The sequence below is a fragment of the Haliaeetus albicilla genome, chromosome 23, assembly GCF_947461875.1.
Source record: "Haliaeetus albicilla chromosome 23, bHalAlb1.1, whole genome shotgun sequence".
Lineage (NCBI taxonomy): Eukaryota > Metazoa > Chordata > Aves > Accipitriformes > Accipitridae > Haliaeetus > Haliaeetus albicilla.
The window spans coordinates 7,056,216-7,068,317 of NC_091505.1; the positions used below are offsets into that span (position 1 = coordinate 7,056,216).

Genomic DNA, 12,102 nt, shown 5'->3' on the forward strand with positions numbered 1-12,102 from the left:
ATACAGCAGTAACAAACAACACTTGAGCACATTCTGCAGCATAAAAGGCATTTTCGGGGATCTGTAATGAGTACAGTTGTGTAGCAAGCACATTTCCAGGTGTTTTACCACTGAACGCTGGGAGAAACCACAGTGCATTCCTTATCGGGAGAGTGAGGCATCTACCCCGTGGCCTCCAAGCACGCAAAACCACCAGTACACGGACCAAACTTGGCAAGACTTTCAGCGAGACATGCTTGTGCTTTTGGCAGAAGGGAGCTGACCACTTTCAGCATCAGTGTCCTTTGCCAGCTGGCCAAAGAGTACACAGATGCAAGGGAAGCAAATTAGCTGCCCACTGGCAAAAAGAAATGCTGAGCAGCACCTAAGGAAAAAGCGTGTGCGTGTGCATGCGTGCACATGTGTGAGTGAGGATGCATGTGAGCATATATATATACACGCACCTGTGCTTTGGGAAAGGGAGTAATACAGTTAAACTGTAAAAATTGTCTGCTACTAGCCCTGTGGTATCATTTTCTGCAACGTTCTCACAACAAACAGGCACTTTTTCCATTAAAATCTTCCAAGCTGAATTTTAAAGATTAAACACAAGGACTGCAAGGATGCTAAAGAAAAATTTTTCTAATAAAGTCTGAAATCAGACCCCTTCAAGAAAGTGTCCATACAATCACTTACAGGATTTTAGCAACTTAAGGTAAGCATGTCATTGTATCTTCTCTCTTTTTTTGGTCTCTTAAAGAACGAGTGCCTGTGGAAAAAACACTACACATCAACATTTGGTAAAATAAAAAAAGCCTTCTGGATTCAGAAGATATATGAGAAATGACTCAGAAAAATTAACGGGACAAGAATTAGCGGCTGACAGATTAGGTTTGGCTGAGAGAGGGAATCTGCCTGTACATTAATTAGATTCTGCAATCACAGCCCCTTTTCGCCCGTACATATCCCACCACTATCATTACATGATCAACAGATTTTAATGAAAACTAATGCTTTCTTTTGCGAAATTCCATGGGGACTATACATAAGGTTGAGTTTACTTTTCTAAATATTTATTGAAAATTGTACATAACGCAAGTGCACATTTGTTGGCTGTAAAGGTGTACAACAGCAATTTTTTGCAATGACAGTGCAGAGAGGGAATATGAGATCTGTGTGCTAATGAGCTGACACTGCAGAGGCTAGAGCAGTGTTAGTATAGTGCACTACAAGTGCAGAGCAGAAAGACATACGCGGGTTATTTCTAGGGAATATGATCTACAGAACTGTACACATAATTCAACATTAATACTAACATCCTTCATCAGAGGTTATAAGAAAAGCATGAAAGACTTCAGTGATGAATTTATACATTTGATTTGTTATATTGATATTGTTCTGAAAAAGCCAGCTCACTCCCTACATGAGCATTTTTGAAGAAAATATAACATCCATGTTTTACTTGATTTTATTCATTCACAGGTCAGGTTAACTTTCTTCCTTTCTGTTTTTTCTGACGGCAAAAAGCTGCATATTTTAAAAGATGTAATAAATCTCCCCAGAGCCAACTGATAAACTTCAATTCACCCTTAAATACACTGGAATTTTCATCTGTGTTTGCATTTTCTCTCTGTTAAGATACCATACAGCTAAATAAATAGGTGGGCAGGTAAATACAGAGTGGATGAATACTGTATGCATGTGTGTAAATTAAATATACCGAGAGGGGCTCAGTGCTAGCAGTGAAGCAGGGAATACATGTACATAAATCGAATTATGCATCATTTAACTGAAAGAGGAATGAGAGGGAGGGGCTTAGGGCAGGAATTTTCTTTTGCTTCTAAACAAGTTTGTTCCCATGTTGGGATATTGCCAAATCAGCCCTACCAGAGGTGGGCTTTTTATCTCTGGCTCATGAGGATACTTCAGAAGTGATTTTTTTCTCCTGCCTCTGGAATGCACCAGATTGCACCAAGCGGGATGTGCAGCTGTACAGTAAGAACGTAAGTCTTTCCTGAGTGGAGCCCCCCTCAATTCCTGCACACATGAACACTTACTACAGTCACTATCATATAAATCAAAGCAAAGGAGAATGAAAAGTACTATTTTATGGATACTGACTAGTACAGGCACTAGGTTTAAGCTACACGTGCTACCTTCTCCGGTTTCCCCTCAGTTCCTTTACCTATCCCACCACAAAGTCAGTCACAGTCTCCCTCTCCAGTGAAGGCAGTCAGAGTCACTGCAGGTTTCTCTCCTATGGATCCCTGCCAATTGCAAATATTGATCAAAAGGCTGTGTGACAGCGCTGGAGACAATTTATGCTTATCTCCAAGAGAAGTAAAAATGTTGTGGAAAGAATTCCTTCATGGATATGGCAGCACCCTGAAATTATCTGCCACTCCACTGGGAAGTGAGGATGTGATTAAGGGTACTTAGGCCATAATGTTTTACGTGTTAGCCAGGTAGTGTGAGAGGCTGTTAGTTCATCCTGATGTATCGATATATATGAGCATTCTGACTTTCAAAGATAATTGTTTCCAGATCCAAAAGGAGCAACTACTGTTCTATTTTTTTATTTTGAGCTACTGAGGCCTATATGACTGGTGACTTGGACTCACCGTAGTCTTTTCCTACCAACAGTATTAACCAGATGGTTGACATAGCTACGGACAAGGTCACCCTTTCATTTTCTTTCTTCTGTTCTTTTTTTCACATCTTCTATTTTTAAGTACGTTACTGTAGGTTGGTATTCTCTTGGTCTATGGTTTCTCCAAAGATTTAACTTTTCCCAGTTTTACTACACTGGTAATAGGCGTGTTGGAACATGCAGCCCTATACTACACAAAACCACCTCATCTTACTAAAATTGCCACAGCTTTCACTAAGAAATGACAAAAATCATTAGATGTCAGAAGATGAGAAGCACACTAATACATTGACTGCCTCTGAACGAGTGTGTGGTTCACTTGTCTTGGTGGGATCTGTAAAGAAGCGCTGATAGAACTTTTAAAAACAATTAATAATTAATCACCCAAGCAGTTTAATGTATTTAGTTTAAATCCATATAATTGATATTTAGGAAACTATGTTTGAGATACAGCCTCTTGAAGGGATTACACTGATTAAGGATTAATAGCCTGATGTTTGTTGTAAGAGCTGTTGAGGCCGGATAGGAGTAGTAAAATAAGATGCAAAGTATAGACACACTTTTATTTACCATTTTTTTCCACTTCACCGAATATTTTTATTGGATATCATATAATCAACCCCTCCGCAAAAGTTCTGAAGGTGCTGATACAAAGCCCTTTAAAAGTGTAATGCTGCACTAGCAAGAAGCAGTCACATGGGGGATATGTTAGAGTATCAATCCAAAATTTGTCCAAATATTTCCTTATTGTATATTTTCTAACCATCAACTTTCTCGGGAAATACCTGAAATCCTAGAAGAATAACATATCTACTTGTCCACCCTTCCAATTATACAGCGTGGGACAGGAATGTAAGAACTATCCTATCCCCAACAAACAAAAAATTAAAGAAATAAGATCCTCAAAACAAGGAATTGTTTTAAAGCAAGATATACCAGTTTTCTGTACTCCAATACTTCATTATTTTACTACAATGCTTCCTCTTTGAAGATTTTATACTGTGAGTGTATGAACAGGAATCCCGTTCATAACACAAAGTTAGTACATTGCATTCAGAGGTCCTTTAGATCATACACAGGCATATTTCTGTATACTGCAAAGTGCATGCAACTACCTCACAAGAAGACTCCATTCATCTTCAAAGGTTTACAATAAAACTGAATTTGGACATATCAGTAAAACAAATATTGAGGAACTACTATTGGTAAAGGAATGCTTTTTAAAATGCAGAACACGCACCAGTCTTTCAGAAAGAGATTTCGCATTTTAACACCACATTAACACTACTCAAAGTTCTATTGTGCTGCTTCTGTTAATAAAGGCTCAAATTATAAGTATTATAGCTTGTGCAGAGCTATTTCTCCTAACGCTAAGCATTCTGATTCCGTTTTCTCTCCCCTCAGCTCTAACGGTATTTGTCAGTTTACAGTTGTCTCAGCTTTTAACAGGACTTTCACTGTAAGAAAACAACCCAGTATTTCAGGGCAGAGAAGGCAAGTAAGCCCCTCTAGCTTTGTCCCCTCAAGGTCACTTGTAAACAGCTCTTTCTATTTTATTCCTACATGGTATTATTTGCAAATCATACTGTTTCACACAGCTAGGTTGTAGCCTCAACAGAAAAGGGATGTTACTTCAGCAGCAATTCACTGATCACAGCTACACAGCGCTGCTATATAAAAAACATGGTTGTTTTTCTGGAAAACAAAACTAAAGGGGTGAAAAGAAGTGGTGAGAGAAGTTTCCCTAAGGTATTATTCAACCATATAATACTGCAAATCTACTAAACCTCATGTCAGTACACGCATTTGTTGCACTACATTGTATGAACAAGAACTCTGGGCTACCAGGGAGAAACTGAATGTAAGGCTAGATAACAAATAAGTATTTTTTTAAAAAAGCATGTATTTACTTACAAGCATTTGTCACTGAGAAACTGTTGGAAGAGTCCAAGTGATCTACATGATAGTTCAAATGGAAGGGCTTCTCCGTCGTATTTTGGTTTGTGTTGTATAACTGCACAGCAAATCGAAATGCACTGTGCTCCTGAACAGTGTTCCTCATGAAAAGTCCACCTAGGATGGGAAAAAAAGAAAAAAGGGAAAAGGTATTTCAGAATGAATTTTGAGGAGAAAGAGCGGCAGTAAGTTACATTCGCACACTGCACATCTCGGGAAAGAATGAACAGGAGCAGGCTGAGCCTGAGCACGTAATTCTGACAGAGCGTGTACATGAAATACATACTCCAAGTCCAAAGTTGGGCTTTTAAAGCCACACATCACATCCAGGTGCCCCCCGAGCGGCCGGGAGTCACTGGGAGCTGCAGGTGCGCCTTGAACACCAGGCCACTTCCACACGGATGCCCACACGCTGATTTAAAAGTCTAACTTGAACCGTGGCTCCTACATTATCTCCAGACCACCCAAACAACGTCTCCGTGGAGTTATTTGCTAAGGACACGGGTGGCCTGGCAAACGTGCGGTTTGAAACGGTCTGCTGGAGAACAGGCACCGCTGAGCGCTGCTCCAAGGGAGAGGCAGGGAAAAAAACCCCAAAACCCAAGTTTCACTCGCGTCCCCTCAGCCTCACGGCTCGTTCGGCCCCGGGGTCGGGGCACGCCGGTACACCTTCGCGCCGTGACTCCCTCGCATTATTCGCTACCGTGGGATGCGCAGCTCCGGGGCCACCGTTCCGCATCGCCACGGACCAAATCCTCCCGCCGTTCCTGAGGGGAACGGACAGCGCAGCAGCACCAGCCGCCCGCCACCGCTCGCCACCGCCCGCCAGCGCAGCCCGGGCGCCGTTTCTGCCTCGCCTCTCCCTCACGACAACGGCCAAGGAGCCGGGGAACAGCCGCCGGGGCCGCCCGCGCCCCTAAGCCGGCTGCGCCCGGGGTCGCCCCCCGCCGCCCCCCGCTCCCCCTCGGTACAACTTCTCCGCGGCTGGCGGGGGGTGTGGGGGGGGGAAGGAGCGGGTCGCGGTGCCGCGGCGGGCGCTTACCGATACTGATGGTGTTGGGGAAGCCTGCCAGAGCCTCCCCCAGCAGCCCCGCCAGCAGCAGCAGGAGGGTCCGGGGCGCGCTCTGCCCCATTTTCTTCAGCCCCTGCGGTTCAGCCCCTAAAACGAAACTGGCGGCACAGGCATGAGCGCAACTGGAGACTCGGAGTAGTGTCAATGGTGGTGGCGATGCTGGCGGAGGTAGCGGGGAGGATGGTTCCCCCTCCTTTCTTCCCTTCTTCTTCTTTTTTTTTTTTTCCCCAAATCCCTCTCCTCTTGTCTTCACCCCAGCCTGGGAGGGCTCATTGGCTGCGAGGTTGCCTTTCTCCCCCCCGTCTCCAGCAGCCCCCCCCCAGCGCAGGGACTTCCCCCAAAGATGGTGGGTAGCGGAGCCGGCGAGGCTGCTCCGCCCGGGCCGGGAGGGGGGTTATCGATCAAACTTGGCGTGAGGCGGGCTGGCAGCCGCCCGCCGCTCCGCTCCGCTCCGCTCGGCTCGGCTCCGCTCGGCTCGCCCAGCCCCGGCGCTGGCGTCTACCCGGCCGCGGCGGCAGCGCTCGGGGCTGCGGTCGGAGGGAGCTCGGCGGCCTCACGTGGGCCGGCCCCCGGGCTGCAGCTGGCCCCTTTAAAGCTGCATCGCCTCGGTGTGTGTGTGTGAGTGTGTGCGAGGAGTGAGTGCGGTGCGTGCGCCTGTCTGCGGGCGGGGGAGGAGGCGGGGAGCCGAGCCGGAGCCGGGAGAGGAGGGCGGGGGGGTGGCGAGGGGGATGCGGCCCGGGTCCTGCCCGCGCCCGAAGGCGGCGGCGGGGCAGGGCCGGGGAAGGCGGGCGCTGAAGGCGCCTGAGGGCCGGGGGCCCAAAGGCGGCAGGGGCGCCTCAGGGCCGGGACACGACGCCAGAGGCCCCGTGAGGGCGGGGGCAGCCGGGTGCCGGCGGGCCTGCCCCTCGGCGGGCGGAGGAAGGCGCCCGAGGGGCGAGGGCCAGCGCGGCCCCGCCTGAGGGGAGAGGGCTGGCGGCGAGGCGGGAGCGTGAGGGCGGCCGGAGGGAGGGCTGGAAGGGGCCGCGGGGCAGCCGGCAAGGAGCGCGGAGGGACGGTGCACTTTTCCCGGAGGGGCTGCCTGCCCTGCCCCCGAGTTATCCCCGTCCCTCCTCCGGTGCTAACGCCTGAGGGGAGAGACTCCCGCATTCATCCGCCCACCGTGCCGTGAAGTCAAGAAAGACAAGGATGAGTTTATCCCGCGCGAGGGAATGTTAGGTCCTTCCCAACCTCCTCTAAAGGATGGAAATCCAACAAAGTCGCCCTGTTTCATCCCTTATGCTGGAAAAAGACAGACAGGGATCATCTCTGTCAGAAGCTGCGTCGCTCCAGCACAGAGCACAAAGCGTGGCCTACCCCGTGGCCGCAGGGCAGCGGGCAGGTGCGTGTTGGACACCCTGTGTACCTCTCAGCTACCCACCTCTTGGCTGAGCACCGATCTTGGTACGCCCCTGGCCTGCACATTCGTAGGGAGCTACTGTGCTTCTGCTCCAAGCTTGGTTCTCTGAGGGCTCTGTCTCCTTGACACCTCACTATATGAATTCTGCAGCTCTTTTCACTGCTTCGAGGCTCACAAAACTGTAGAAAATGGAGACAGAAAAGAGACATTGGGTCACCTAGTCCATCTCACAGGCCTAGGGAAGATTGTTCTTCACTTAATGTTTCCTTTCCCTCTGATTTCAGGAGGTCGCTTTCCCTTGGTCCTCCTCTGCTTGCCTTTTTTTTTTTCTTAATCTCAAACTTTGGTGTTCTTTGGGTCTATGTTCAGTTGAGTTAGGGATAATATCAAAAGCAGTTGGCTTTGCATTTGCAAAATAATCAACCAGTGCCACTGGCTCTAGCATCGCATAAGTATGCAAGATGTGAGACGGTGGCAGGTTACTGCACATATGCTAATAAATAACATCAGAGATTCAAACCACTACTCTTGAAGGAAGCCAAAGGCACAGGTGAAGAACAGGGCATCCCATTAATGATGCAGGAGCATAACATATGCCTTTAGCAGCATATATGCGACTCCTACTTACTCCTAGGTGCATGCGTTGGTTGCTACATGTGTGTTGTTTTATGAGAATCGTGCCCAGAAAATGGAGTCTATTCCAGTTCAGGCAGGAGTAGGGATCAGGCTGCAGGGTTTCTGGTAATGTTCCCTGTTTAGATCAAGATGGCAGTTGTCACTTTATCTGTTTAAAGAAATGGTTATCTGTATGGACAGGTGGAGTATAAAGTCCATCTTTATATCTATAGCACTCCGCAAGCTCAAAGCACTCTACAGATACTACCTATGAATTCCCGTAAAGATCCCCATGAAGCATGATTGTATTATTCTCTTACAGATGTAAAAACTTGAGGGAAGCAACTGGCCCAGCTCACCTAGACAGGAAGTTTCAGATCCAGAATTAAGATCATGAGCAGCAGCCCGGCTTCACTGTAGAGCACTCTTCTCTCCAGTGTCCTTTGGTGAGCATAGCAGATCTGAAAACTACGGACAGGTACATGAAGTTTAGACATTCAAGATAGTTGTGAAAACCATGTTCCTATAGCCAAATAATTTCTCTCTCTGGTTGCAAACTACTTATCTTTCCCCATTCTACCCACCTCCAGCCCATTTCTAACACATTCTCCACAAAGTCCTGCTGTCCTCTATTTTGTGTCCTTTCCTAGTGGCCCTACTTTCTTCCTCTTCACTTGCTCTCACAAAGTTCTTCTCTCCATCCCTGCAGCTGTGTATTCCAGGCTGACTGCCACCTGCCACACTGACAGCTGGTGATGTACTGACAAAATTATGAAAGAAATTATGTTTAACGTTATAGATGTTAGAACAAGAGAAGAGATAAAATAGCCATGAATGAAGGTGGCGTGTGTCAGAATCTCATTTTCATACACAGCCAGTAGGGTGGGTATCTCATCTCAAATAAAATGGTGCTTCACAGCTTCATCTCAAAATGGAGAGTCTTGTTATAATCCAAAATGTATCTGTGCTAAGAGACAAATAGATTTTCATTACCACCCACATTTTTCCTCCTGAAGTCCCTAATATACATGTCATTATTATAATTTTCAATACACACTTTGCTTTTTTGCTTAGGCAATTAGTCTCATGGTACTATTTGCAGATACAAATGGTACAGCAGCTGTCCCATACAGATTTTGGAGAAACCCAAAGAGACCCCATCCCAGTTTATCTTTCTTAACAGCGAACCCAGTGTGTCCTTGGACAAAATGGTAGGAGTTTAGTTGGCTTTATGTGGATATTAATGCCATGCAAGTAGTTTATATACTTTGCTAGGGTTGCTCAGTGACTCGAGTTAATGAGTTCCATGGTAACCGAGGTCATACCAGACGCTTTCCCAAACCTTCCCTAACTAAATACAACCAAGAATTTGCAGGATAATCAGAGCTTCATGTTTAGATGATTTATAGTGTTCTGGGGCACTAGGGGATTCTGAGTACTATCTACCTGAGCAGGAGGAGGTAATGATTTATAATTAGCTAATGTGTTCTCAATGTAATGTCTAATAGTGGATTAGAAAAATGCTATGGAATTTGGGACACAGCGTTCTCACTGAGCTTTCTGATGTTACTAGGCTAAACCCATAGCGTTAGTATAAAGTCATGGCAAAATCTACACCAGGATTCTGTGGCTCAAGCTTCACCCTAACTGCACTAAGCTGACTTTATCACTTCTGTCATTCCTGTTTCTAATTGCAAGAGAAGCTCAGGCAGCGAGTCTCTAGAAATCATTGTACTTCTCCCAATACCAACCAAATCAGGTTATAATTGCCAATAAATGTATTACCAATTGTGTTTTGCAGCCTTTTTTTTTGTTTTAAACTGGTTATTTCTTCATAAAAACAAAGGACAAACAATTAACTGAACTTTATTTTAAAGTCAGCATTTTGATTAGCTAAACTGATTAATTCTGCAATAGACAGTTAACAGATAGAGTGATAGTGGGGAGAGACAAGCAAAGATGAAAAGGGATTCAGGAAGAAGATGAAACTACAGATAGAAGGAGTCAAGGGGAAAGTACAGTGTCAAGAGAGGGAAAATGAATACAGACGTTACAGCTTCATACATTTTGGAAAACAGGTCAAAAGGACATCTAGTTAAGATTTTATTATATTATGAGTGGGCATAGAACAAACTATTGAAGCTCTCCTGTTTACCTTTCATTACCATGCAATAACAGAGACATAAAATGAAATTAAAAGGCAGCAGACAAGAGACAGTTTTAACAGAAATATTCTGCTATGCACTTTATAGCTAATCTATAAAGCTGTCTTCTACACAGTATTCTTGGCAAAAAGAATTGTTTTTAAAAGTTTCAAATTTTATGTGAATTAGTGGAGTAAATGCATTAGACTAACTAGTAAAAAGCTGCTGGGATTAATATTCAGAATTCATGGCAAAAAGTAGCTCCTGGATGCCTCAAGAAAGACCTGTTCCTCTTATGCATGATGAGAATTTACAGTATGTCTAACATTCTCTGAAAGTTTTTGTACCGGTCAGCGTTAGAGACAGGATAGGAGACTACCTGAACCATTGATTTGTTGTTGCTCATTTTTTCTAAGAACAGTTAACAGGTGAAATCCTGGAACCACAGAAGTGTATGGTAGGTTTATTACCCCTATCATTGGAGCTAGGAATTTGCCCAATACATCCTGGCAGAATAATATCATCTGGCACATAGAAATATGTTCTAGTACATGGAAGGATGATCAAGATTTGTATAGGAACAGGGTCAAAGAGGAAACTTGTTGATAAATAAAAGTCATTACTCCATTACTGGAGTCTAATTCAAATTTAGGTAGCAGAAGCAAATTCACGCAGGAATTTTTATCAGAACGGAACATGGACTGTTACAGTAATAACCTATATATATTACAATTGCACAACTAAGACACAAATGTGGAAACAGTCAGCATGTACAAATGTCTTCATTTTTCTTGGGTTTGTGGTATCTTCAGGATACATACTTCTAATTCTTCTAAGAGCTACGGGGCTGGTGGAAATGTAGTGTTATTATAGTCCCATAATGTCAGAAACAATTTATATTACCTTCTCCTTTCTGATTAACTGTACGCTAGGCACTGCTGGCATAACACAGCCCTGCAATTCTTATTTAAACCTGTACTGTTGCTGTGCTCATCTATATTTATTACTTAAGGAAACAGTAAATCAAGTAAAAAAGTAATGGTATCCCCTATATACTGTTAAAGTGAATCCTCTCTCTCTTTTTGTTTTATACCTATGAATACAGTTTTCAAGCAATCTTGGGAGTTATATCCAGTTCATGCCCACTTCAAATGTGCAATATCTGACCACTGAATATTTAATTTCCGTATATAATTACTGAAATATATTCTTCTTAAAGACAATCTCTTTTAGCCCTAAGTAGTGAATAATCACTTCAGATGATTGTTTGCCAATCAAAAGTCTATTTTTGTCCCAGTGTGTGTTTGTATATTACCATAACTCACCTCATCTCAGTTCAAATCTGCAGTAGTATCTTTTAATGAAAACGTCTTTGGAAAACAGCACATAGATTCTTAGAAATGGATGTTTAGACAAAAAGAATTTACATTTTTCACTGAAGTTTTAAGGATTTCAGATTTGTTCTGTTCCACTTGATCAGACAGAGATTCCTACGCTCCCCTAAGCCATCGGTCTGGTGATTACAAATTTTTAAGTTATGCAGAAAACTGACATTCAGTTCTCTGCTAATTTCAAAGAACCTGTTTTACTTCTGGAGTCAGCCTTTGCAACACTAGGGTATGGAATCACTCACTCTCTTTTTTTAAAGTTAATCCAATTCATATAAATAAGGTATTAGTTAATATGGGAAGGAAATTAGACAGAAAAGGAACTTTAAGCTGTGTCTCCCTTAGTCCTGGGAAATATATTGTCTGTGGAGCGTTGGTCTCTCCCTTGCTTTGTCACTACCCAAGAAATGTCATCTTGAATGTGAAAAGATTTCCCTATGCAACTTCCATGAAAAGAAAGCATTTCCTTAGAAGAAGGAGGCGCATATAGCATATGTGGTAAGAATGAGCAGCTCCGGTACTTTAAGACCTTTTTTTTCCTCTCACTTAAAGACCTACCTGCCATCCAATTCCAACAGCATCTGAAGCTCTAACAACACAATGTATGAAGAAAAACACCAAGGAAGCTAGCAAACTGTCAATATAGGGAATTTATGGAACATTCCAGAATCTGAGAAGGCAACAGAGAAAAATCATAGGAAAAGAGAGATATCCTATTGCAACATCGCAGTTTAACCCACAGGCTGGAGATTTTGATCCACGTATACTAAAAGATCTAATACACAGTCTTTAAATCATATTTTGTTGTATTGTGAAGGACTTGCATTGTCCATCTGCACAGAGATGAATTTCACCTAACATGATTTGGTTTATTGATTTCAGTGGGATTAACTGAAAGTACA

At 44.0% G+C, this 12,102-nt stretch overlaps 1 protein-coding gene and 1 long non-coding RNA gene across 7 annotated transcripts in view; both read right to left on the reverse strand.

The window, feature by feature from the left end:
* GRIA3 (glutamate ionotropic receptor AMPA type subunit 3) overlaps positions 1-5,854 on the reverse strand; it is a 155,097-nt gene extending 149,243 nt beyond the window's left edge. For all 6 annotated transcript variants that reach the window (XR_011329467.1, XM_069811036.1, XM_069811037.1 and 3 more), the window contains exons 1-2: positions 5,628-5,854; positions 4,544-4,702 (exon numbers count right to left, since the gene is read on the reverse strand). Coding sequence is in view for 5 of the 6 variants with exons in the window: in XM_069811036.1 (XP_069667137.1) it covers positions 4,544-4,702; positions 5,628-5,718 (250 nt within the window). In the remaining variant the exon portion in view is untranslated. The remainder of the gene's footprint in view (positions 1-4,543; positions 4,703-5,627) is intronic.
* Positions 5,855-5,911: 57 nt separating this feature from the next.
* Positions 5,912-12,102, reverse strand: part of LOC138690702 (uncharacterized) — a 57,816-nt gene continuing 51,625 nt past the window's right edge. The window contains exons 5-6 of the long non-coding RNA XR_011329468.1: positions 8,028-8,136; positions 5,912-7,232 (exon numbers count right to left, since the gene is read on the reverse strand). This is a non-coding gene — a long non-coding RNA (uncharacterized lncRNA). The remainder of the gene's footprint in view (positions 7,233-8,027; positions 8,137-12,102) is intronic.